The sequence below is a fragment of the Engystomops pustulosus genome, chromosome 1 (assembly GCF_040894005.1).
Source record: "Engystomops pustulosus chromosome 1, aEngPut4.maternal, whole genome shotgun sequence".
In the NCBI taxonomy this organism is placed as follows: domain Eukaryota; kingdom Metazoa; phylum Chordata; class Amphibia; order Anura; family Leptodactylidae; genus Engystomops; species Engystomops pustulosus.
Genome location: NC_092411.1, coordinates 286,903,543 through 286,931,088, shown reverse-complemented (window position 1 = coordinate 286,931,088; position 27,546 = coordinate 286,903,543). Strand labels below are relative to the sequence as shown.

Below are 27,546 nucleotides of genomic sequence, written 5' to 3'. Positions count from 1 at the left end.
GACAAGAGTAACACAGAGTCTGCTGCAGATAAGAGTAAGTTTCTGTGTGAGCTATATAAATAAAGGAATTATTATTATATTATTCTATATCACCCCAAGTGCTTTATTTACATTACAAATCAGTACTTCTCTATAATGTCTCATCTGACCCAGCTAATGCTTCTGAGTGAGAGAGGAGAGCCACAGAGTCTGCTGGAGCTAAATGTAAGTTTCTATATCACCCCAAGTGCTTTATTCACCAAATTACAGATCAATACATTTATATAATTTCTTATACTTTTTTCACTGATCTGAGTCTAAATTTCAACTTAAATCTTGAGAAAATCTTCTTAACAAAGGTTTGGAATAAGAATTTTTTTTCCTACACAGAAAAAACAATGACACAATGAAATGAGGTGAAACTGATAGGAGTAGGAGTAGCTCATGGCTCCTTTCTTCACAATCTTATTCATACATTACCTATTAAACGTCTAGTAAATATAGACTTGGAGCAGCCCATAAAGCTCTTCTATAAGGAAGTGGAAGCTCCTTGGTCTGGCAGTCCCTGGCTGGGTGTACATTAGGAGAAGTGACAAGGGTCGCCACATCTGGGAGGGGAGTTTCAATTCCCTAATAGTGGAAGTACATGGTAGGGCACTTCCTTCTACTACTCACTGGATTATGTTACTCTGATAGAAGATGGCGGAGGTCGAGGTGGAGCAGGACATTAGGATCTCCTCTGTAGAAGACGAGCTTCGCCAGCTCACAGGTGATAATCATCCCTGGGGTACCTTAGGTTCGGGGGTCCACCTCTGAGTGGTCCTCAATGGGTGACAGGGGTTAGTACTATGCTGGGCGGATGGGGAGACTTATATAGGAGTATAATAGGGCACATGTGTATAGGTTTATTAATGTATATATAGTATAGTAGGGGTGTATAGCAATATATGGATAACATTTGTATAATTATGTAGAGTTTTATATATAGAGAAATATATGTATAGTACAGGGTATAGACATGTGCATGTAGTAATGTGCAGGTATAAACGCATGATCTATGATTACAGGCGGTCCCCTACTTAAGAACACCCGACTTACATACGACCCATAGTTACAAACGGACTTCTGGATTTTGGTAATTTTCTGTACTTTAGCCTTAGGCTACAATAATCAGCTATAACAGTTATCACAGGCGTCTGTAATGAAGCTTTATTGTTAATCCTGGTTCTTATGACAACCCAACATTTTTAAAATCCAATTGTCACAGAGACCAAAATAATTTTTGACTGGGGTTACAATAATAAAGTATACGGTTCCGACTTGCATACAAACTCAACTTAAGAACAAACCTACAGACCCTATCTTGTATGTAAGCTGGGGACTGCGTGTACTAGCATATGTACAATTCTTATAAAGTTATCTAGGGGAATGTAACATCCTGTTCCCTTAAAATACATACATTTATATAATATTAAATATCTAAACAGCATTTAATTTATATCAACTTTACAGCCTTCTAGTCTAGAATGCGAAACAAAGATTTGTGTAACAATGAATCGATTCCCTACACACCTACCTGCACACACTATCTGGACGTACATCTACATAGACAAATTATACACCTCATAAATAAACAACTTTTTTTTTGTTAATGGCAAAGATCCAGAATGTTAAAAACAAATACAGAGCAAGTAAAGTACCAGAACCAAGCTTAGGATATACATAAAGCAACAAAACCAAGTGCTGTTCATAATTATAGTATCAGAAACAAGTTCCATACATATATACAGCACCAGAAACAAGGTCTGTACATAAATATGGTACCCGGACAAGGTTCAATACATAAATAAAGCACCAGTATAAAGCTCCATGTAGAAATACAACACCAAAGCTTAGTACATAAATACAGCATCAGAACCAAGTAAGTTCTTTGCATAGATACAGCACCAGTGTATAAATACAGTACCAGAATCCAGCTCTCTACGTAAATATATTACAAGAACAAGTTCAGTACATAGAGGCAGCACTAAAATCAAGTACAGTGCATACATATAGTACCAAAACCAAGCTCAGTGTATACATAGTGGGGCAGATTTTCTTACCCGGTCCTGTCGCAATCCAGGGGCGTGTTCTCCGTCGAGGATTCGGGTCTTCCGGCGATTCACTAAGGTAGTGCACCCGATGTCCACCTGGTGTCGCTGCTGCGCTGAAGTCCGCCGGAGTTCACGATCCTATACTTGGTGCAGGTAAGCGCGTGTCCAGCGACACTTTTTTTTTTAAAATGCGGCGGTTTCTCCGAATCCGTTGGGTTTTCGTTCGGCCATGCCCCCCGATTTTCGTCGCGTGCATGCCGGCGCCGATGCGCCACAATCCACTCGCGTGCACCAAAAACCTGGGGCAATTCAGGAAAAATCGGAAATATTCGGGTAACACGTCGGGAAAACGCAAATCGGGCCCTTAGTAAATGACCCCCAATCACTAATATCAACCTGCAGGCTGTATAGAAGTATGCAATCCTCATCAGATGTAGTCACAGAACAAGAAGTGGACCTCACTCCTGACTGGTTTAGCTTATACTCTCCCAGTCCCGTTTACGTTTGCAGAAAGCCGGTGATGTCAGAGCCCAGGCGGGACTAGAAGAGTAATAAGGGAGTGAATAAATTATAAACCAAGGTGCTCAGAGGTGCTCTGGTGGCGTAGCTGGGGCTCCTCATTAGTATAATTAGTATTTTTTAATCTATATCGCCAAAAATGTGGCGTACAGGGTTAAAACAAAAGTATATTTAAGAAGAAGGATTCCACAGGAGCCTGTAAGTAGAGCTAGGCTAGTAGCAGTTAACCTGATGGTAGATGTTCGTTTAAAGATCATTGGATTCTGACCCACATCCTCCCCACATGATTGTGTCCTCCAATCTAAAGCTATGGAATATTCCTACCCAGAAATGCCAAATCTAACTCACTCACCTTTACGCGTTCCTTCTCCTGTCCCGGCTGGCCAGCGCACGTCCCCGATCCCTAGGGCGCCACTGATTGCCGCTGACTGCTTCCGGGTTTACCTTGAAAGTTGGCTACTCCCAGCTACCCCCGCCGGATCTTAGTGCTCCTAGCCTATGAGAAAGCTTCCTGTGCGTTATCCTTGTATTCTGATCTCCTATGGTGACCCCGGATATGATCCTGACTTTGCTCCTTTGCTGCCAGCCCTGATCTTCTGCTCCATTCCTGATTCTGCACCATTGCCGCCTGTCCTAACTATCTGCCTGTTCTTGACCACGAGACCTTCCAGTGATTCCGTACCTGGACCTTGGCTGACACCGCTGGCAAGTCACACCTGTGGAACGACCTGGTGGCACCCCGCCATAGCAAGACCATCCTGTTTTTCGGCGGGTTCTGGTGAAGACCGGGTAACAATTAGATTCCGGTCCTAGGTGTCGGCTTGTGTCATCGTCTGCGGTGGTGCAGTGGGTTCACTAACCCCGAGTCCTGACAGTCTGGAATTTGTGTAAATGTAAAGGAATACCATTGGGTATCGGCAATTACACTGAAGGGCCTACATAGGAATGTGACGAGCAGAGGTCTCCATAATCTCACTGCTAATTGCTGGTTTGTTCTCTGCTCATCTTCCAGATCTCCATTTGTCCAGCAGCTCTGAATCAGACATCATCAGTGAGGTAAAGTACTGGGATGCATGGATATTGTTACTGGTTACTGGACTGGTAAGATGAGATTATCTAGAGATGGATGGTGACATTATTATAAGGAGGTCAGGTTATCTAGAGATGGCCGGGGACATTGGTGTAAGGAGATGGGGTTATGTAGACATGGTTGGTGACATTAGTGCAAGGAGATGGGGTTATATAGAGATGTCTGGTGACATCGGAGCACAGAATTGTTCCGGGCTAGTGATATCTCAATACAAAGTCACACAGGAGATCTGGTATCAGGGGAAGTTCACTACTTGGAAATATTTTCCTATTTCTTTCTTTCACAGGATGAAGACAATCAGAGGCAGCTCCAAGAATTTGCTGAATGTGGGTGCAGTCTTCTGCTTCTCACTTTCTATCACAATTGATTAATGTTGAAATGGTTCAGGACCTGGGACTTCCCATGAGGAGATCTCAGATAGCAACTAGGGTTGGGTGATATCCTTAAATAACATGCAGCCAGATATAACCTAATATTACAAGGAATATAAGAATAATTTGCATGTTCCGGTCAATGTCACTCCGAGTTAGTACAATATGATGACATGTTATTTTGTGTGTACTACATGGTGGGTTCTCCTCCCATAGGGTCGGCCCTTCTTCCTGGTCTGGTAGCCTGAAAGCATCTTGCAAAGAAAATAACAAGAGGGTGGGCTCTAGGCTAAGCAGCAGGATGGTCACTGCCATGGTGAATAACTTTAACTTGGCCAGGGTGACAGACATTGGTGGTTGTAGATATCTGTAGCCACCATGGATGGGACAACTCCTGGATGATGCTTCTCTGTGGCTGAATTCTGACTCCCTGGCTCATCCACCAATTGTCATAGGTTGCAGATATCAGCTTCCGCAGGTCCTATTCCCCTAAGGTTCCTATCTTATCTAGTCCTGCTGTATGTTACATCTGATGCTTCTCATTTCTTGTGTTTGACCATTGGCTTATTATACGACCCTGGACTTCTCATCCTGTGTGGCCTTCTACCACCTACTGCCTATTTCTTGATACTGTTTGCATGGTGCTTCCACACCGGGACCACCACAGAAGCAGGGGCCTACTGGGGCCCCATAGCAAGTGTCAGCTATGCCCCCCCCCCTCCCACCAAGAAAAAACATGCTTTAACCACTACCAGTATATTGATACTGAAAATCAAAAACCTTTAACCTGTGACCAACAATATTGCAATGCATGTAAAGATGTAAACCCACCATGCTACAGTGCCTCCTTTATTTACAGCATCCCCCATAAATTTACATAGAACCCCCTACTATACCATACAGATCACCCCGTTATACAGCACCTCCTCCTGACCCACCCACCATGGACTTGCTTTACTGTGTCCTCTTCTATACAGAACTTCCCCCCTATACTGTGCCTTCCTTCTATACAGAACCCATCTACTATAAAGCAACCCCCATCCTCATACAATGGCGCTGACCTCCCACACTATTCACACGCCGTCTCCCCCTTACACACTGCCACCTCTATCTATATAATAAAGCCTCCCTTCCTTTACATAGTCACCCTTGTCTCCTCCTTTATACAGTCAGTGATCCCTGCCCCCCTTTATGCAGGACCTTCAACCCTCCCCCCTTTTTATACAAGCCCCCCCCCCATACAGGTACCCATTTATACCACCCTCCAGGGTTCTCTCTTCCGCTTTATACATACCCCCCAACCCCCATACAAGGTCCCATTTATATCACTCCCCCTCCCCCTCCAGGACTCCCGCTTCCCCTTTATACACACCCCCATACAAGGTTCCATTTATACCACCCCCTCCCCCTCCAAGGCTCCCGCTTCCCCTTTATACCCACCCCTTACCCTATGTACTGAATCTCCTTAATACCTCGCCTCTCCCACCTGTCCAGGGCCCCTTTATTGTAGCCAGTGATAAATTGTAATCTTTACTCACCTGCCCAGATGTTCCCCCGCAGCGCTGATGGTTTGGATGATCAGCAGTAGTGAAAGAGCCGGATCTTCATGCCAGCACTTTTGCATTAATGATGGGAGTCGGCTCATTTCAGAGACCCAATAGCTCACTTAACCCTCCCCCTATTTGGCTCACCACGTGGGAGGGGACTGGCTGGTGGCTCCCTATTATACATGTAATAGGGAGCTGTTCAGGAGCCAGAAGAGACGCATTTTCTCAATGAGTGGAGTCTAATGATCCGACTCTTCCTATCACTAATCTGCAGTCGGCTCTCCTGCTGGACAGAAAGGGCTCGATGCATGTGCAGCATCCCCCACCCGGGTCTAGCCTTTTCTTGGGACCAGAAGGCAGCCGAGGCCCAGAATACCGGAGTGGCTGGCGACTGCGGCCTAGGGCATGCTGGTGTCATGGTGCTTGGTATGGGGACCGGAGGGCTGTCTTACAGCCTAGCAGGACTCCAGCAGGGTGGTGTGTGTAAGAAATATGGAGGGAGAGGCTGATGTACTGGTTCTCCCTGGGGCAACCCCTGAGTGTCTGTAGGATGAGTCCCTGGGTAATAGATGGGGAGCCTGTGGTGGTGACAGCCATAGCCAGGGATCAGACAGAGGCAACGTTGTGCAAATCAACTCACAGTTCTTTATTGAACAACAGGTAGCAGGCAACGGGCCTAAATGGTCTAACAGCGGATTCGGATACTGGTCCATAGGAACAGTGCACCAGCCTGGTAGTAGATGCAGGAATGGATAATGGAGATGGAGCTGTGTCCAAACTGTGGAAGCTGCAGCTCTGGATTAGAGTCTCCTGACTCAGTTCCTGGGATTGGTATCTGTGACAGCACTAAAGGTGTACTGTGTACTGTGTCTCTCTCTGTTCACTCTCCTGTAGTCTGGACTGGACCATGAGGTCTGGACAGACCAGCTAAGACTGGACTAAGACCACTGCAGACTGGACCATGTACTCCCCCTGCAAAGATGTTTTATACTCCCCCTGGTCAGGTGGTAGCACTTCTCCAATCACACTCCAGTTTACTACATAGCCACATAATTGGATAACATCTTACACCATTTTACTATTGCCTTTCAAGGCAGAGGCTACAGCTGCTATTACATAATGACCAGGTTCTAGAGCCTTCATAGAGGGTTCGCTATTCCTCCTAACAACTCCTGAAATGGAGAGGGTGCTATTCACAACTACCAGCCTGTCTATGTATTGGCAGGGGTGTTGCACATGAATCATAGTGTGTGTCATACAGAAGGTGCAGAGAGCCACTCTATGGTAGTGCATGTCAGTACCAGGCCGCCAATAGCATATAGCAGACACCGTACAGACACCACTAACATGGCCGCGAATGTTCTGTGCGGGCACCTTAGCAGCTGCTACGTCTGCTATGGTGGTTGTTAGGCCACTACACAGAAGCTAGGACCCTTGCGATCTCTCATAGGTGAAGACCAGACCTGTGCATAGGGAGAAGTCCATGTATGACACCTCTAGAAATCACCCAAAGTCATACCAGTAGGATATATAGTTACTTATGATGTGTCTCTGACCCACTATAGATGCCAGTGTCTCCAGACATATAGGGGCAAATTTACTTACCCGGCCCATTCGCGATCCAGCGGCGCGTTCTCTGCTCTGGATTCGGGTCCGGCCGGGATTCATGAAGGCAGTTCCTCCGCCGTCCACCAGGTGGCGCTGCTGCGCTGAAAATCATCTCCACGCGCCGGAATGCACCACCTCGGACCAGGTGAAGGTAAGCGGTCACCAAGCGACACTTTTTCGGTTTTTAAATGCGGCGGTTTTTCCGAATACGTCGGGTTTTCGTTCGGCCACGCCCCCCGATTTCCGTCGCGCGCATGCCGGCGCCGATGCGCCACAATCCGATCGCGTGCGACACAATCCCGGGGCAATTCAGGTACAATCGGCGCAAATCGGAAATATTCGGGTAACACGTCGGGAAAACGCGATTCGGGCCCTTAGTAAATGACCCCCATAGTGTTCTTCACCTCACCTGTCAGTTGCCTCATGTTAAGGCTGATCATTGTATGTAGTATCTCTATATATTCATTATCATTGTATCCATCACTGTTATTATTTTGTTCTGATGGTTCCATATTTTTCCACAGTATCACAGAAGCTCGTAGAAGAATTCACAGAACTAGAAGCCAAGTATGAGACGGAGCTAACATGCGAGGAGCACAATGAGGAACTTGAAAGTCAGGTCAATAATGTGTACGACCAAACAAAATCAGATAATCAAATCTAAGTAGACAAATCCCACAGTGTCCATTTATACATCATCAATCAGCAGAAGGACAGAACAAATCCCCCAGAACCAGAGAGCACAGGTCCTTCAGTTCTAGAAAGGACAGATACTTTAGAAGTAGAAAGAATAAGACAAGAGAGGACAGGTCCTTCAGAATCAAATAACATAGATCCTCTAGTACTAGAAAGGACAGTCCCTACATAATCAGAGAGTATAGGTCACTCAATAGTAGAGATGACAGGTCCTCCAGAACCAGATTGTATAGGTCATTTACTACTAGAAATCACAGATCCTCCATAACCAGAGTCAATAGGTCATTTAGTACTAGAAAGGACAGGCCCTACCAAATCAGAGAGTATAGGTCACTCAATAGTAGAGAGTAGAGGTTCTTCAGAACCAAAGAGTGTAGGTCATTCAATAGTAGAGAGTAGAGGCTCTTCAGAACCAAAGAGTGTAGGTCATTCAATACTAGAGAGGTCAGGTCCTCCAGAACCAAAGAGTATAGGTCATTCAGTACTAGAGAGGACAGGTCCTTCAAAATCAAAGAGTATAGGTCATTCAGTGCTATAGAGGACAGGTCCTCCAGAACCAAAGAGTGTAGGTCACTCAATACTAGAGAGGACAGGCCCTCCAGAACCAAAGAGTGTAGGTCATTCAATACTAGAGAGGACAGGTCCTTCAGAACCAAAGAGTGTAGGTCACTCAATACTAGAGAGGACAGGCCCTCCAGAATCAAAGAGTGTAGGTCACTCAATACTAGAGAGGACAGGCCCTCCAGAACCAAAGAGTGTAGGTCATTCAATACTAGAGAGAAAAGCCCCCATGGACCAAAGAATATAGGTCATTCAGTGCTATAGAGGACAGGTCCGCCAGAACCAAAGTGTGTAGGTCACTCAATACTAGAGAGGACAGGCCCTCCAGAACCAAAGAGTGTAGGTCACTCAATACTAGAGAGGACAGGCCCTCCAGAACCAAAGAGTGCAGGCCATTCAATACTAGAGAGGACAGGCCCTCCAGAACCAGAGTGTAGGTCATTCAATACTAGAGAGGACAGGCCCTCCAGATCCAAAGAGTGTAGGCCATTCAATATTAGAGAGGACAGGCCCTCCAGAACCAAAGAGTGTAGGTCATTCAATACTAGAGAGGACAGGCCCTCCAGAACCAAAGAGTGTAGGCCATTCAATACTAGAGAGGACAGGCCCTCCAGAACCAAAGAGTGTAGGTCATTCAATACTAGAGAGGACAGGCCCTCCAGAATCAAAGAGTGTAAGTCATTCAATACTAAAGAGCACAGGCCCTCCAGAACCAAAGAGTGTAGGCCATTCAATACTAGAGAGGACAGGCCCTCCAGAACCAAAGAGTGTAGGTCATTCAGTGCTATAGAGGACAGGTCCTCCAGAACCAAAGAGTGTAGGCCATTCAATACTAGAGTGGACAGGCCCTCCAGAACCAAAGAGTGTAGGCCATTCAATACTAGAGAGGACAGGCCCTCCAGAACCAAAGAGTGTAGGTCATTCAATACTAGAGAGGACAGGCCCTCCAGAACCAAACAGTGCAGGCCATTCAATACTAGAGAGGACAGGCCCTCCAGAGCCAAAGAGTGTAGGCCATTCAATACTAGAGTGGACAGGCCCTCCAGAACCAAAGAGTGTAGGCCATTCAATACTAGAGAGGACAGGCCCTCCAGAACCAAAGAGTGTGGGTCATTCAATACTAGAGAGGACAGGCCCTCCAAAACCAAAGAGTGTAGGCCATTCAATGCTAGAGAGGACAGGCCCTCCAGAACCAAAGAGTATAGGTCATTCAGTGCTATAGAGGACAGGTTCTTCAGAATCAATTAACAAAGATCCTTTAGTAGTAGAAAGGACAGTCCCTACATAATCAGAGAGTACAGATCATTCAGTACTAGAGAGGACAGACCACCCTGAACCAAAATGTATAGATCATACAAAACTAAAAAGGAGAGGCTCTCCAGAAGCAGAGTACAGGTCATTCAGTACTAGAGAGGATATGTCCTCTAGAACCAGAGACCCTCTTTTTTATACATTTTTCACGAATGTAGTAATTGATGACAAATAGGAATCTTAAGGTTTGAAGAAATCCATGAAGTTCTTTTGGGATTTTAGGTCCTGGATGAGGAAAAGGAGACTGATGCTGAAATAGTTACGCCCATGCTGTGTGACAAACAGGAGGATGTCCTTCCTGTAGTTACAGATGACAAGAACGTGACAGACATGGTCCAAGATTCTTCTCATGAAAACCAACAACTCATTGAAGGTAAACAGTGGCAAATTGTGTAACATTACCATGGAACATATTGGTTATGAGCAGAACCAGTCCGATAGGTCTCTGGGCCCTTGGACCAGACACTGAACACATGATCCCTTAGAAGTTGTCTTTTGGTTTTACTCACTAGAATTAAAGGAAAACATCCAGAAATTAAATCAAGAAAAAGAACAAATTGCATCTGAACTGCAAGAACTCCAGACACAGGCAAAAAAGTTAACAAAGGAGGTAAGAAGATGGCGAGGAGGGGGAAATGGGGGAAGCCAATGCCAGGCAGATGTCCTTGAGAAGATGTGTCCTGCTGAATTTGTGGAAAAAGTCATAAAACCCCTGTGTACATGAGATGTTCGTCAAAACTATACAAAATTACCAGTTTTCCCTGAAATATATTCCATATGATGGTAACAGGGGCGGAGCTGGTAACATTTCCTCAATTCTGATAATATGTGAAGAAGTAAATCATTTTTTTCGGTTCTTTTGGAACTTTTCTTTGCAGCTTGAAGATGAACGACAGGAAAAAGACGCCTTGTGTTCGAAACTTGAGAAGAACCAAAATAAGTTCTTAAAGCTGAACAGAGGTAAGAGTTGGGGTGCACATTGGTGGCCACATCTGTAATCTCCAGCCAATCACTGAGTCAATCCAAGCTAAGGGAAATCAGGAGTCTGATGGACATTGCTTAGGATAGTTATGGTGATCATTCATCCTCATTCATGACATCTGGGTGGACATAGGGGGACAATCATTCCGCTAGTCATCTCTGGGGGTTCAGTATTCATCATTTCCTAACCTCTGGATAGTGTGAAAATTGTCTTTGGTGGAATATCTCCTTCTTTGTATGTATTTGCTTTAACTATTTACTTAGTGTTTGGGCATTTGTGTTGTTTTTTGTGTGTTTTTATGCTATCATTTCCCGATTTCGTAGATTAAAAAAATTGCGTTATCTTCTATGTGAGTTTAATGACTTCATTGAGCAGTAACTGCCTCCTGCCTCTTATTTATCTCCGTGTGACCACAATATGCAACTGGAGAAGACACTTTTTTCTTTCTTGTGTTCTTAAAAAGAAAATTAGATCAGAAGTTTTTGCCTGTGAGACTTTAGTGTAATCATTTTAACATTAATATCATATAGTACAAGGCCTGGAGGCCTTCATTTGGTCCCCGGCCACCATATACTGGCACCAGCTGCTCTCCATTAGGATTGGTGAGTAGCTGATATTTGATGGATCGAGTCTCCTCCCCTGAAACCACTTAGATGCCCTGGTCACTGATGTCCACAAAATGTTAAGGGATAACACTGCTGAATTTTCTATGGACTAGGGTCCAAGGCATCAATGACCCACACAGTGGTGGAACGCCATGTCACTTGTACACATGTCCTGATCTTACACTTAGAATGAAGTTAATTTAGCTTGTAGCCCTCAAAGAAGCCCCAATCATTAGTATAGTAACATCCTGAGGAAGATATGGACACATTAGTCTAGTAAACCAACCTACCAACAGAGACCATTGGTGGACTCCCTGCTGACCCACAGCATGACCATACACTACTGTTTAGGCCACATTCACACTGCAGTTTATTGCTTATAATTTTGTTGTATTTTTAAAATGAAATCAGAAAACTACCATGGAGAATTGTATACCACTTGGGACACAATATGCAGTTGTAGGAGCATCTTAAGGAAGAAACTTCTGTCTGTTTTTGTCCAGTTTCGCTTGCGGTGACTCGGGAATATGCTGATGCGCTGGACCAGCTGGAACTGGAGCAGAGCTTAAGATATGAGGCCGAGACCTACGCTAGCAAGGTATGGGTGGTCCAATCTTTGGGAACTCTACTAATTCTGACGCAACCAAGGAATTTATTTAGCACCACACTAACCAGGACATTAAGTAAGATGCCGAGACAATAGGTGGTATAGGAACATAGGAAACATTTTGGAGGAAGGGGTTTTCTTTAACCAGGATTAGTTAGGGACTCCTGGATGAATCGGTAATAGAAGATACAGATAGAGCTCTTGTATCTGGTCACTTGACTCCATCATTAATTCTTTCTTCCTTAGGTTCTAAAAGAGAAGAAGGCCATCTCCCGGCAGAGCATGCTCCTAATGCAGAACGTACAACCCAATGACATGCTGATGAAAGCCCTGGATGATGTCCGCTCCCTGACCACAACTTTGGAGGACACAAAGCAAAAACTGCAGATCCAGGTAACTACTGGAACATGTGAGCTCCTGTATAGTCCACCTTAGACGCATCTTATAGGATCGCGATCATCTAAGAACATCTTGATGTGATTCCTGCTCAGGGGTATTGGATGCACCTACGTCTATCATAAGTGGTAATATCGGTTGAGATGGTTTATCTAAGACATTAGACATTTTGATACTGACCCAGAGAACCAGTAGTTCTTGATCTTCTGTCTGAGACAACTTATATCATTATAACAACCAGCCATACTAAGGGAAAGCCAACAATGTCTACACACTGGTACCTGGTTGTGGTATAATGTCCTTGTACAATGTATAAAGTGGTACAATCTCCTCATGACCTTCGTTATTTTGACAGATTAAGAGCTTAGAGTTGCAGTTATCTGAGAGACCAACTCAAGAAGAATTTCTCGCAATCCAGGAAAACCTGAATGTAGTGACAACAGAAAAAAATCAGATAGAAGAAGAACTGAAGGGAATGAAGGAGAAGTGCACACAGCTAGAAGAACAGGGTATGGAAACACGTGGTGCTCCGATGTGACCTCCATAAAGCTAGAGAAGGTCCCATTATTCAATAGTCGGCTGACTACTATAGCCCAATGCACTCAACGAGGGGGTCAGATGGATTCTTGGTGGATGTCTCTAAAGTGTCTTACCGAGAAAAGTTCTACAGAACATGTCTACATGCCACGGGTCCTGCAGGTGACCAGATCTTGACACCTTCTCCATACATTATCTTGCAGTTAAATCCCTGGAAGAAGAATTAAAGAAAAATGAGACATCAGCCCAATCACCAGATGACGTATCAGTGGTGGCACCACCTGTCTTACCTCCACCTCCTCCTCCTCCACCACCTCCTCCACCACCTCCTCCTCCGGGCCTTTCCAAGACCCCTGAAGAGTAAGCCTTTATTACTGGTGGGATCAGATTTATACGCTAGTTGGGATCTTTACAGATGTTTGAGGTTTTCTCTGTATATCTTCTATTAATGAAAATGAAAGTATCAGGAGCTTCATCGCTTATAACCAGTTTTATTAATAATAATAATGAAAATACTTATATCGGTTCCGTTAAGGATTATATATGTTTGTAAGTTTTACTTTCACTTTTTCCAGCCCACTTGCATTAATTAAACAGAGACGAGGAGTACGAAAGTCAGAGGAACCATCGGAGACTGGTAAGAGAACATCTCTTCAGAGGATATTTCAGGGTGGACAGCGGTGGGGCCTTCTTGTTAATGGGGAATAGGCCTGTAGGTCTGATGTCTGGGGGTCTAGGGGTCAAAACATAGAGGTCTATATCGGAGGCTGGAGGTCAGTACACAGATGTCAGGAGGTCTATATAGGAGGCTGGGGGTCAGTATACAGATATCAGGAGGTCTATATAGGAGGCTGGAGGTCAGTACACGGATGTCAGGAGGTCTATATAGGAGGCTGGGGGTCAGTACACGGATGTCAGGAGGTCTATATAGGAGGCTGGAGGTCAGTATACGGATGTCAGGAGGTCTATATCGGAGGCTGGAGGTCAGTACACGGATGTCAGGAGGTCTATATCGGAGGCTGGAGGTCAGTACACAGATGTCAGGAGGTCTATATCGGAGGCTGGAGGTCAGTACACAGATGTCAGGAGGTCTATATCGGAGGCTGGAGGTCAGTACACAGATGTCAGGAGGTCTATATCGGAGGCTGGAGGTCAGTACACAGATGTCAGGAGGTCTATATCGGAGGCTGGAGGTCAGTACACAGATGTCAGGAGGTCTATATCGGAGGCTGGAGGTAAGTACACAGATGTCAGGAGGTCTATATAGGAGGGTGGAGGTCAGTACACGGATGTCAGGAGGTCTATATAGGAGGCGGGGGTGAATGATAGAGTGAAGGATGGCTGAGGACCTTTCCATGGTATGGTGGTCTGTGCAGTCCAGGAGGTCTATGCTGTAGGGACCTTACTGTCCTAGTAACACAAGGTCGTTGTATTGGCAGGAGGTCCTGATGCCCGAGCGAATGCAGTGAGAGAAATGATGGAAAGAATAAAGAGCGGAGTGATCCTGCGGCCGGCCCGGAGTGACAGAAAGGTTCATCTCTATCATTAGCTCCGTCTCTCCACAATCCTGTAATCGCTGTGATTAGTCTCATTAACGAATTAGTGTCCAGAGCAGAGAGGGGACGATAGGCAGAAAGTTCAGAAATTCCTACTGTAAACACATCTTCTATCACCTCATAAACCTTTTGGAGTACAGGAAAAATGTAGGATTTCTATAAGATCAACCATCTAATGGGAACGGGGTTCACCAACATTCCCCAATAACAGACGTCTTCTATTGTTTTTGATAGGATCACAACTCAAAGATACCAGAAACAAAAATAAAGGGCAGAACTCAAAATGACTGACCCCAATAGGGGGAAGGTTCCAAAAATTCTGGCCAAACGGAGACAAGGTTTATGTAGTGGCCATAGGAAGGGCAGGACTCAAAAATACCAGCCAATAACGAGGCAAGTACTCAAATATATAGGTCAGTGGTGGCGAACCTATGGCACGGGTGCCAGAGGTGGCACTCGGAGCCCTCTCTATGGGCACCTGTGCAATGACCCCAAAGCAGAGTTCGCCAGACAGGACTCAAAGCCTCTTGCAGTCCCAGGCAGCCCAAGACCCTTGAAGGAAGTTACTATGATGATCCAAACTTCTTCTCCTTCTTTGTACTGTATTGGTGTCCTCAGGGGCCCATACAATTTAAACATGTGACAGAGCAGGGAGTAATAAGTTACTGTTTAAATTGTCGCATCGGCACGTTGAAAAAAATATGTGGGTTTTGGATGTAGGTTGGGCACTCGGTGTCGAAAAGGTTTGCCATCACTGACATAGGCCATAATGATGGCAACACTCAATAGGGGGCAGGACTCAAAAAAACAATATATAGCCATATATATATATAGGCCATAATAAGGGAAAATCTCAAAAATATTGGGCATAATGAGGTAAAACCTCGGTAGTGGGCAGGGTCCACAAATGCCAGCAACTATAAGAGGCAGGACTCAAAAATACTCACCAAAATAGAGCACAAGGCCCATAAGTACCGGTCAGAACAGGACTCCAAAATTTTGGGCATAATGAGGACAAGACTCAATAGGCGGCAAGACTTAAAAATAACCAAAACAATGGGTAGGGTTCATAAATACCGGGCAAAATATGGATAAGACCCCAAAACACTGTCCTCAAAGTACAGGATGACTGGGAGGACTGGTAGGACTAAAGAATCCTGGGGTGGTAAAAAAAAACATAATAAAAAAACATTATGAAAACAGTACGAAAACCATATTAGCCAAGTGGAACCAGAGTTCTCGGGGAATGAGTCCTCGTCAGAGAAGTCTTCCAGTGGTTCTCTGCCCTCTCGTCGCGTTGAGGGCACGCTCATCCTTAAGTCAGGCCCATCATGCATGAGGTTGGAGATTTGTGGCCACTTATGGAGAGAATCATAGCACTTGGCCCATTATTACCATTTGGAAATTTTCACGGGTCATGTATAAAATTCTATTTTTCATTTTATTAAAACTTTCTCTAAACTTTTTTTACATCTATTTTGAACATTTTTTTCCCAGGAAGCGGCTGCAGAGACCAGTAAACGTAAGAGCGTCATCAGCGAGCTCCAGGGAATATTACTGGTAAGTGGGAGTGATCGCTCTGTAATGGACCAACACAGCCCATTAGTGACAGATACATTGTAGGACATGTAGCCAGTGTTGCCTATAAACACTACTGAATGTTTTAGTGCAGGAAGGGGGGGGGGAGGGGGTTATTTACACAACCCAGCATTAAAAGGAAAAGTGGTAACAATTGTAACAGAGCCCATAAGTCCACAAGTCATTGAAAACTCAAAATTTAGGGATCTTAAATTCTTCAACCTTGCTCTCTACACTGAAATTTATGACACAAGCTGCCACACATGTCCCCTCCTCCTCTCACACACTTCGGCAGATTAATAACTTTTGCCCTGGGTCCTATCAGTCACCAGTGGCCGCATAGCGAGCCAATCAGTGAGAAGTGTCAAACATGTCCCCTAGCTTTAATAACTGACCTATACATTTATTATCACTACAGGAAACAGTAAGAAAACCAATGCGGAAAGCAAGTCGACACCGGATGAGCCGCAAGGGCAAAGACAGTGAGCTGGAGTCCGTGCTGCAGAGACGCCGGAGAATGGTGGATACTCCTCAAAGATCTGACAGTACCAGGAAGACAATAAAGAAATCAGAGAGCATGAAAAAGAGTAAGAGAGAATATTATTGACATACAGTAGGGGGCTGCTATATAGTAGTTATATTCTCAGATATAGAGGGCAGTATTATAGTAGTTATATTCCTGTACATAGGGGGCAGTATTATAGTAGTTATATTCCTGTACATAGGGGGCAGTATTATAGTAGTTATATTCTTGTACATAGGAGGCAGTATTATAGTAGTTATATTCCTGTACATAGGGGGCAGTATTATAGTAGTTATATTCCTGTACATAGGGGCAGTATTATAGTAGTTATATTCTTGTACATAGAGGCAGTATTATAGTAGTTATATTCCTGTACATAGGGGGCAGTATTATAGTAGTTATATTCTTGTACATAGAGGCAGTATTATAGTAGTTATATTCCTGTACATAGGGGGCAGTATTATAGTAGTTATATTCCTGTACATAGGGGGCAGTATTATAGTAGTTATATTCTTGTACATAGGGGGCAGTATTATAGTAGTTATATTCCTGTACATAGGGGGCAGTATTATAGTAGTTATATTCTTGTACATAGGGGGCAGTATTATAGTAGTTATATTCCTGTACATAGAGGGCAGTATTATAGTAGTTATATTCTTGTACATATGTGGCAGTATTATAGTAGTTATATTCTTGTACATAGGGACAGTATTATAGTAGTTATATTCCTGTACATAGGTGGCAGTACTATAGTAGTTATATTCTTGTACATAGGGGGCAGTATTATAGTAGTTATATTCTTGTACATAGGAGGCAGTATTATAGTAGTTATATTCTTGTACATAGGGGGCAGTACTATAGTAGTTATATTCTTGTACATAGGGGGCAGTATTATAGTAGTTATATTCCGGTACGTAGGAGGCAGTATTATAGTAATTATATTCTTGTACATAGGGGGCAGTATTATAGTAGTTATATTCCTGTACATAGGTGGCAGTACTATAGTAGTTATATTCTTGTACATAGGGGGCAGTATTATAGTAGTTATATTCCTGTACATAGGTGGCAGTACTATAGTAGTTATATTCTTGTACATAGGGGGCAGTATTATAGTAGTTATATTCTTGTACATAGGGGGCAGTATTATAGTAGTAATATTCCTGTACATAGGTGGCAGTACTATAGTAGTTATATTCTTGTACATAGGGGCAGTATTATAGTAGTTATATACTTGTACATAGGGAGCAGTATAATAGTAGTTATATTCCTGTACATAGGGGGCAGTATTATAGTAGTTATATTCCTGTACATAGGAGGCAGTATTATAGTAGTTATATTCCTGTACATAGGGAGCAGTATTATCGTAGTTATATTCTTGTACATAGGAGCAGTATTATAGTAGTTATATTCTTGTACATAGGGGGCAGTATTATAGTAGTTATATTATTGTACATAGGGGGCAGTATTATAGTAGTTATATTCTTGCACATAGGGGCAGTATTATAGTAGTTATATTCCTGTACATAGGGGGCAGAATTATAGTAGTTATATTCCTGTACATAGGGGGCAGTATTATAGTAGTGATATTCCTGTACATAGGGGGCAGTATTATAGTAGTTATATTATTGTACATAGGGGGCAGTATTATAGTAGTTATATTCCTGTACATAGGGGGCAGTATTATAGTAGTTATATTCTTGTACATAGGAGGCAGTATTATAGTAGTTATATTCCTGTACATAGGGGGCAGTATTATAGTAGTTATATTTTTGTACATAGGGGGCAGTATTATAGTAGTTATATATCTGTACATAGGGGGCAGTATCATAGTAGTTATATATCTGTACATAGGAGGCAGTATTATAGTAGTTATATATCTGTACATAGGGGGCAGTATTATAGTAGTTATATTCTTGTACATAGGGGGCAGTATTATAGCAGTTATATTCTTGTACATAGAGGGCAGTATTATAGTAGTTATATTCTTGTACATAGGGGGCAGTATTATAGTAGTTATATTCTTGTACATAGGGGGCAGTATTATAGTAGTTATATTCTTGTACATAGGGGGCAGTATTATAGTAGTTATATTCCTGTATATAGGGGGTAGTATTATAGCAGTTATATTCCTGTACATAGGGGGCAGTATTATAGTAGTTATATTCCTGTACATAGGGGGCAGTATTATAGTAGTTATATTACTGTACATAGGGGCAGTATTATAGTAGTTATATTCTTGTACATAGGGGGCAGTATTATTGTAGTTATATTCTTGTACATAGGAGGCAGTATTATAGTAGTTATATTCCTGTACATAGGGGGCAGTATTATAGTAGTTATATTCCTGTACATAGGGGGCAGTATTATAGTAGTTATATTCCTGTACATTGGGAGCAGTATTATCGTAGTTATATTCTTGTACATAGGAGCAGTATTATAGTAGTTATATTCTTGTACATAGGGGGCAGTATTATAGTAGTTATATTCTTGCACATAGGGGCAGTATTATAGTAGTTATATTCCTGTATATAGGGGGCAGTATTATAGTAGTTATATTCCTGTACATAGGGGGCAGTATTATAGTAGTTATATTCTTGTACATAGGGGGCAGTATTAAAGTAGTTATATTATTGTACATAGGGGGCAGTATTATAGTAGTTATATTCCTGTACATAGGGGGCAGTATTATAGTAGGTATATTCCTGTACATAGGGGGCAGTATTATAGTAGTTATATTCTTATACATAGGAGGCAGTATTATAGTAGTTATATTCCTGTACATAGGAGGCAGTATTATAGTAGTTATATTCTTGTACATAGGGGCAGTATTATTGTAGTTATATATCTGTACATAGGGGGCAGTATTATAGTAGTTATATTCTTGTACATAGGGGGCAGTATTATAGTAGTTATATTCTTGTACATAGGGGGAAGTATTATAGTAGTTATATTCCTGTACATAGAGGGCAGTATTATAGTAGTTATATTCTTGTACATAGGGGGCAGTATTATAGTTTTTATATATCTGTACATAGGGGGCAGTATTATAGTAGTTATATATCTGTACATAGGGGGCAGTATTATAGTAGTTATATTCTTGTACATAGGGGGCAGTATTAGAGTAGTTATATTCTTGTACATAGGGGCAGTATTATAGTAGTTATAGTCTTGTACATAGGGGCAGTATTATAGTAGTTATATTCTTGTACATAGAGGCAGTATTATAGTAGTTATATTTTTGTACATAGGGGGCAGTATTATAGTAGTTATTTTCCTGTACATAGGGGGCAGTCTTATAGTAGTTATATTCTTGTACATAGGGGGCAGTATTATAGTAGTTATATTCTTGTACATAGGGGGCAGTATTATAGTAGTTATATTCTTGTACATAGGGGCAGTATTATAGTAGTTATAGTCTTGTACATAGGGGCAGTATTATAGTAGTTATATTCTTGTACATAGGGGGTAGTATTATAGTAGTTATATTCTTGTACATAGGGGGCAGTATTATAGTGGTTATATTCTTGTACATAGGGGGCAGTATTATAGTAGTTATATTCTTGTACATAGGGGGCAGTATTATAGTGGTTATATTCTTGTACATAGGGGGCAGTATTATAGTAGTTATATTCTTGTATATAGGGGGCAGTATAATAGGAGTTATATTCTTGTATATAGGGGGCAGTATTATAGTTGTTATATTCTTGTACATAGGGGCAGTATTATAGTAGTTATATTCTTGTATATAGGGGGCAGTATTATAGTTGTTATATTCTTGTACATAGGGGCAGTATTTTAGTAGATATATTCATGTACATAGGGGCAGTATTATAGTAGTTATATTCCTGTACATAGGGGGCAGTATTATAGTAGTTATATTCTTGTATATAGGGGGCAGTATTATAGTAGTCATATTCTTGTACATAGGGTGCAGTATTATAGTAGTTATATTCTTGTACATAGGGGCAGTATTATAGTAGTTATATTCTTGTACATAGGGGCAGTATTATAGTAGTTATATTTCTGTACATAGGGGGCAGTATTATTGTAGTTATATTCTTGTACATAGGGGGCAGTATTATAGTAGTTATATTCTTGTACATAGGGGGCAGTATTATAGTAGTTCTATTCTTGTATATAGGGGGCAGTATTATAGTTGTTATATTCTTGTACAGAGGGGCAGTATTATAGTAGTTATATTCTTGTACATAGGGGCAGTATTATAGTAGTTATATTTCTGTACATAGGGGGCAGTATTATAGTAGTTATATTCTTGTACAAAGGGGGCAGTGTTATAGTAGTTATAATCTTGTACATAGGGGGCAGTATTATAGTAGTTATATTCTTGTACATAGGGAGCAGCATTATAGTAGTTATATTCCTGTACATAGGGGCAGTATTATAGTAGTTATATTCCTGTACATAGGGGGCAGTATTATAGTAGTTATATTCCTGTACATAGTGGGGCAGTATTATAGTAGTTATATTCTTGTACATAGTGGGCAGTATTATAGTAGTTATATTACTGTACATAGGGGCAGTATTATCGTAGTTATATTCTTGTACATAGGAGGCAGTATTATAGTAGTTATATTCTTGTACATAGGGGGCAATATTATAGTAGTTATATTCTTGTACATAGAGGCAGTATTATAGTAGTTATATTCTTGTACATAGGGGGCAGTATTATAGTAGTTATATTCTTGTACATAGGGGGCAGTATTATAGTAGTTATATTCTTGTACATAGGGGGCAGTATTATAGTAGTTATATTCTTGTACATAGGGGGCAGTATTATAGTAGTTATATTCTTGTACATAGGGGCAGTATTATAGTAGTTATATTCTTGTACATAGTGGGCAGTATTATAGTAGTTATATTCTTGTACATAGTGGGCAGTATTATAGTAGTTATATTCTTGTACATAGGGGCAGTATTATAGTAGTTATATTCTTGTACATAGGAGGCAGTATTATAGTAGTTATATTCTTGTACATAGGGGGCAGTATTATAGTAGTTATATTCTTGTACATAGAGGCAGTATTATAGTAGTTATATTCTTGTACATAGGGGGCAGTATTATAGTAGTTATATTCTTGTACATAGAGGCAGTATTATAGTAGTTATATTCTTGTACATATGGGCAGTATTATAGTAGTTATATTCTTGTACATAGGGGGCAGTATTATAGTAGTTATATATCTGTACATAGGGGGCAGTATTATAGTAGTTATATTCTTGTACATAGGGGGCAGTATTAGAGTAGTTATATTCTTGTACATAGGGGCAGTATTATAGTAGTTATAGTCTTGTACATAGGGGCAGTATTATAGTAGTTATATTCTTGTACATAGAGGCAGTATTATAGTAGTTATATTTTTGTACATAGGGGGCAGTATTATAGTAGTTATTTTCCTGTACATAGGGGGCAGTCTTATAGTAGTTATATTCTTGTACATAGGGGGCAGTATTATAGTAGTTATATTCTTGTACATAGGGGGCAGTATTATAGTAGTTATATTCTTGTACATAGGGGCAGTATTATAGTAGTTATAGTCTTGTACATAGGGGCAGTATTATAGTAGTTATATTCTTGTACATAGGGGGTAGTATTATAGTAGTTATATTCTTGTACATAGGGGGCAGTATTATAGTGGTTATATTCTTGTACATAGGGGGCAGTATTATAGTAGTTATATTCTTGTACATAGGGGGCAGTATTATAGTGGTTATATTCTTGTACATAGGGGGCAGTATTATAGTAGTTATATTCTTGTATATAGGGGGCAGTATAATAGGAGTTATATTCTTGTATATAGGGGGCAGTATTATAGTTGTTATATTCTTGTACATAGGGGCAGTATTATAGTAGTTATATTCTTGTATATAGGGGGCAGTATTATAGTTGTTATATTCTTGTACATAGGGGCAGTATTTTAGTAGATATATTCATGTACATAGGGGCAGTATTATAGTAGTTATATTCCTGTACATAGGGGGCAGTATTATAGTAGTTATATTCTTGTATATAGGGGGCAGTATTATAGTAGTCATATTCTTGTACATAGGGTGCAGTATTATAGTAGTTATATTCTTGTACATAGGGGCAGTATTATAGTAGTTATATTCTTGTACATAGGGGCAGTATTATAGTAGTTATATTTCTGTACATAGGGGGCAGTATTATTGTAGTTATATTCTTGTACATAGGGGGCAGTATTATAGTAGTTATATTCTTGTACATAGGGGGCAGTATTATAGTAGTTCTATTCTTGTATATAGGGGGCAGTATTATAGTTGTTATATTCTTGTACAGAGGGGCAGTATTATAGTAGTTATATTCTTGTACATAGGGGCAGTATTATAGTAGTTATATTTCTGTACATAGGGGGCAGTATTATAGTAGTTATATTCTTGTACAAAGGGGGCAGTGTTATAGTAGTTATAATCTTGTACATAGGGGGCAGTATTATAGTAGTTATATTCTTGTACATAGGGAGCAGCATTATAGTAGTTATATTCCTGTACATAGGGGCAGTATTATAGTAGTTATATTCCTGTACATAGGGGGCAGTATTAAAGTAGTTATATTCCTGTACATAGTGGGGCAGTATTATAGTAGTTATATTCTTGTACATAGTGGGCAGTATTATAGTAGTTATATTACTGTACATAGGGGCAGTATTATAGTAGTTATATTCTTGTACATAGGAGGCAGTATTATAGTAGTTATATTCTTGTACATAGGGGGCAGTATTATAGTAGTTATATTCTTGTACATAGAGGCAGTATTATAGTAGTTATATTCTTGTACATAGGGGGCAGTATTATAGTAGTTATATTCTTGTACATAGGGGGCAGTATTATAGTAGTTATATTCTTGTACATAGGGGGCAGTATTATAGTAGTTATATTCTTGTACATAGGGGGCAGTATTATAGTAGTTATATTCTTGTACATAGGGGCAGTATTATAGTAGTTATATTCTTGTACATAGTGGGCAGTATTATAGTAGTTATATTCTTGTACATAGTGGGCAGTATTATAGTAGTTATATTCTTGTACATAGGGGCAGTATTATAGTAGTTATATTCTTGTACATAGGAGGCAGTATTATAGTAGTTATATTCTTGTACATAGGGGGCAGTATTATAGTAGTTATATTCTTGTACATAGAGGCAGTATTATAGTAGTTATATTCTTGTACATAGGGGGCAGTATTATAGTAGTTATATTCTTGTACATAGAGGCAGTATTATAGTAGTTATATTCTTGTACATATGGGCAGTATTATAGTAGTTATATTCTTGTACATAGGGGGCAGTATTATAGTAGTTATATTCTTGTACATAGGGGCAGTATTATAGTAGTTATATTCTTGTACATAGGGGGCAGTATTATAGTAGTTATATTCTTGTACATAGGGGACAGTATTTTAGTAGTTATATTCTTGTACATAGGGGGCAGTATTATAGTAGTTATATTCTTGTACATAGCGGGCAGTATTATAGTAGTTATATTCTTGTACATAGTGGGCAGTATTATAGTAGTTATATTCTTGTACATAGGGGCAGTATTATAGTAGTTATATTCTTGTACATAGGAGGCAGTATTATAGTAGTTATATTCTTGTACATAGGGGGCAGTATTATAGTAGTTATATTCTTGTACATAGAGGCAGTATTATAGTAGTTATATTCTTGTACATAGGGGGCAGTATTATAGTAGTTATATTCTTGTACATAGAGGCAGTATTATAGTAGTTATATTCTTGTACATAGGGGGCAGTATTATAGTAGTTATATTCTTGTACATAGGGGGCAGTATTATAGTAGTTATATTCTTGTACATAGGGGCAGTATTATAGTAGTTATATTCTTGTACATAGGGGGCAGTATTATAGTAGTTATATTCTTGTACATAGGGGACAGTATTTTAGTAGTTATATTCTTGTACATAGGAGGCAGTATTATAGTAGTTATATTCTTGTACATAGGGGGCAGTATTATAGTAGTTATATTCTTGTACATAGAGGCAGTATTATAGTAGTTATATTCTTGTACATAGGGGGCAGTATTATAGTAGTTATATTCTTGTACATAGAGGCAGTATTATAGTAGTTATATTCTTGTACATAGGGGGCAGTATTATAGTAGTTATATTCTTGTACATAGGGGGCAGTATTATAGTAGTTATATTCTTGTACATAGGGGCAGTATTATAGTATTTATATTCTTGTACATAGGGGGCAGTATTATAGTAGTTATATTCTTGTACATAGGGGACAGTATTTTAGTAGTTATATTCTTGTACATAGGGGGCAGTATTATAGTAGTTATATTCTTGTACATAGAGGCAGTATTATAGTAGTTATATTCTTGTACATAGGGGGCAGTATTATAGTAGTTATATTCTTGTACATAGAGGCAGTATTATAGTAGTTATATTCTTGTACATAGGGGGCAGTATTATAGTAGTTATATTCTTGTACATAGGGGGCAGTATTATAGTAGTTATATTCTTGTACATAGGGGGCAGGATTATAGCAGTTATATTCTTGTACATAGGGGGCAGTATTATAGTAGTTATATTCTTGTACATAGGGGGGGGGGGGGTATTATAGTAGTTATATTCTTGTACATAGGGGGCAGTATTATAGTAGTTATATTCCTGTACATAGGGAGCGGTATTATAGTAGTTATATTCTTGTACATAGGGGGCAGTATTATAGTAGTTATATTCTTGTACATAGGGGGCAGTATTATAGTAGTTATATTCCTGTACATAGAGGACAGTATTATAGTAGTTATATTCCTGTACATAGGGGGCAGGATTATAGCAGTTATATTCTTGTACATAGGGGGCAGTATTATAGTAGTTATATTCTTGTACATAGGGGACAGTATTATAGTAGTTATATTCCTGTACATAGGGGGCAGTATTATAGTAGTTATATTCTTGTACATAGGGGGCAGTATTATAGTAGTTATATTCCTGTACATAGGGGGCAGTATTATAGTAGTTATATTCTTGTAAATAGGGGGCAGTATTATAGTAGTTATATTCTTGTACATAGGGGGCAGTATTATAGTAGTTATATTCCTGTACATAGGGGGCAGTATTATAGTAGTTATATTCTTGTACATAGGGGGCAGGATTATAGCAGTTATATTCTTGTACATAGGGGGCAGTATTATAGTAGTTATATTCTTGTACATAGGGGGGGGGGGTATTATAGTAGTTATATTCTTGTACATAGGGGGCAGTATTATAGTAGTTATATTCCTGTACATAGGGAGCGGTATTATAGTAGTTATATTCTTGTACATAGGGGGCAGTATTATAGTAGTTATATTCTTGTACATAGGGGGCAGTATTATAGTAGTTATATTCCTGTACATAGAGGACAGTATTATAGTAGTTATATTCCTGTACATAGGGGGCAGGATTATAGCAGTTATATTCTTGTACATAGGGGGCAGTATTATAGTAGTTATATTCTTGTACATAGGGGACAGTATTATAGTAGTTATATTCCTGTACATAGGGGGCAGTATTATAGTAGTTATATTCCTGTACATCGGGGGCAGTATTATAGTAGTTATATTCTTGTAAATAGGGGGCAGTATTATAGTAGTTATATTCTTGTACATAGGGGGCAGTATTATAGTAGTTATATTCCTGTACATAGGGGGCAGTATTATAGTAGTTATATTCTTGTACATAGGGGCAGTATTATAGTAGTTATATTCCTGTACATAGGGGGCAGTATTATAGTAGTTTTATTCTTGTACATAGGGGACAGTATTTTAGTAGTTATATTCTTGTACATAGGGGGCAGTATTATAGTAGTTATATTCTTGTACATAGGGGGCAGTATTATAGTAGTTATATTCTTGTACATAGGGGGCAGTATTATAGTAGTTATATTCTTGTACATAGGAGGCAGTATTATAGTAGCTATATTCTTGTACATGGGGGGTAGTATTATAGTAGTTATATTCTTGTACATGGGGGGTAGTATTTTAATAGCCACCTGCAATAATATTGGTTTCTTTACAGATAATTTGCAGTCCTCGTCTATGACACCACTGGATAATAAGAAGCAGATACTGATAACATTGGACTTTGACAAAAGCCAGCAGAAACAGCCTGAAACAAAACAAGTTACGTGGAAGTAGTAGCAGAAATATCCTGGACAATGTTGGGGTCATTAGCTGAGAGCTGCATATTTTGTGGATAGTGACAAACCAGCGACTGCTTGGACTTCAGGATGTAACAACGTGACATAGAAAGCCAGCGCTGGCTTCACCGAAACCATGGGGCCAGGCGCAGATTATAAGACACACTGATGTTGCGCTTGTGGTCTTTATCATTGGAACATTTTTTTTATTTTAAAAAAGTAAAGAAAATACAAATAATTTTCTTAGAACCATTCTTTTGACAGGACTGATATCACTGGCTCCACAGGGTTTAGGTTAGGCATATCTTTAAGATACTTTGAGGGAGAAAATACATCGCTAAGCAGACTCGCTCAGCAGATTGAGGATTGGGCAGGTTCATATTAAAGTTGTCTCATCCTATGGAAGAGATAGAGGGGTTTGAGGGAGATAGAGGGGTCTAGAGTTGACCAATTGGCTGGAAGGGACAGAGGGGTCTAGAGGCGTGTAGAGAGAGTCTCTGGAGGAGACAGAGAGATTTGAAGGGGCATACATGTCTGGAGAAGAAAGAGGATTCTAGAGAGGACAGGAGTGTAAAGGGTCTGGAAAAAAAAAGTAGAGACTAAAGAAAATAAATAGGTCTGGAGGAAGCAGATGAGTCTAGAGAAGACAGAAGAGTCTGAAATAGGACAGAGAGTTGTGAAGGAGACAAAGAATTTAAGAGTATATTGAGGTGTTTGTTGAGGACAGAGATTTTCTGAAAGAGAAGAGAAGTCTAAAGTGGCAAAAAAAGTGCTCTGTAGAAGACAGAGGTGTCTGGAGGAGAC

General features: G+C 40.5%; 1 protein-coding gene across 3 annotated transcripts; it reads left to right on the top strand.

The window, feature by feature from the left end:
- Positions 1–526: 526 nt before the first annotated feature.
- LOC140083278 (shootin-1-like) lies at positions 527–26,957 on the top strand. Of its 3 annotated transcripts, none has more exons than XM_072126367.1 (16): positions 527–748; positions 3,604–3,647; positions 3,968–4,007; positions 7,732–7,826; positions 9,998–10,148; positions 10,288–10,385; positions 10,654–10,735; positions 11,866–11,960; positions 12,216–12,362; positions 12,721–12,874; positions 13,106–13,262; positions 13,478–13,539; positions 14,342–14,433; positions 15,956–16,018; positions 16,455–16,623; positions 26,622–26,957. In XM_072126367.1, the coding sequence occupies exons 1-16, from the start codon at positions 679–681 to the stop codon at positions 26,738–26,740; spliced, it is 1,638 nt and encodes a 545-aa protein (XP_071982468.1). In that variant the 5' UTR covers positions 527–678; the 3' UTR covers positions 26,741–26,957. The 3 variants fall into 3 exon arrangements, with proteins under 3 accessions (XP_071982468.1, XP_071982470.1, XP_071982469.1); XM_072126369.1 differs by lacking the exon at positions 3,968–4,007 and adding an exon at positions 1,047–1,114 and having other exon boundaries at positions 26,622–26,956; XM_072126368.1 differs by lacking the exon at positions 3,968–4,007 and having other exon boundaries at positions 26,622–26,956.
- Positions 26,958–27,546: the final 589 nt, after the last annotated feature.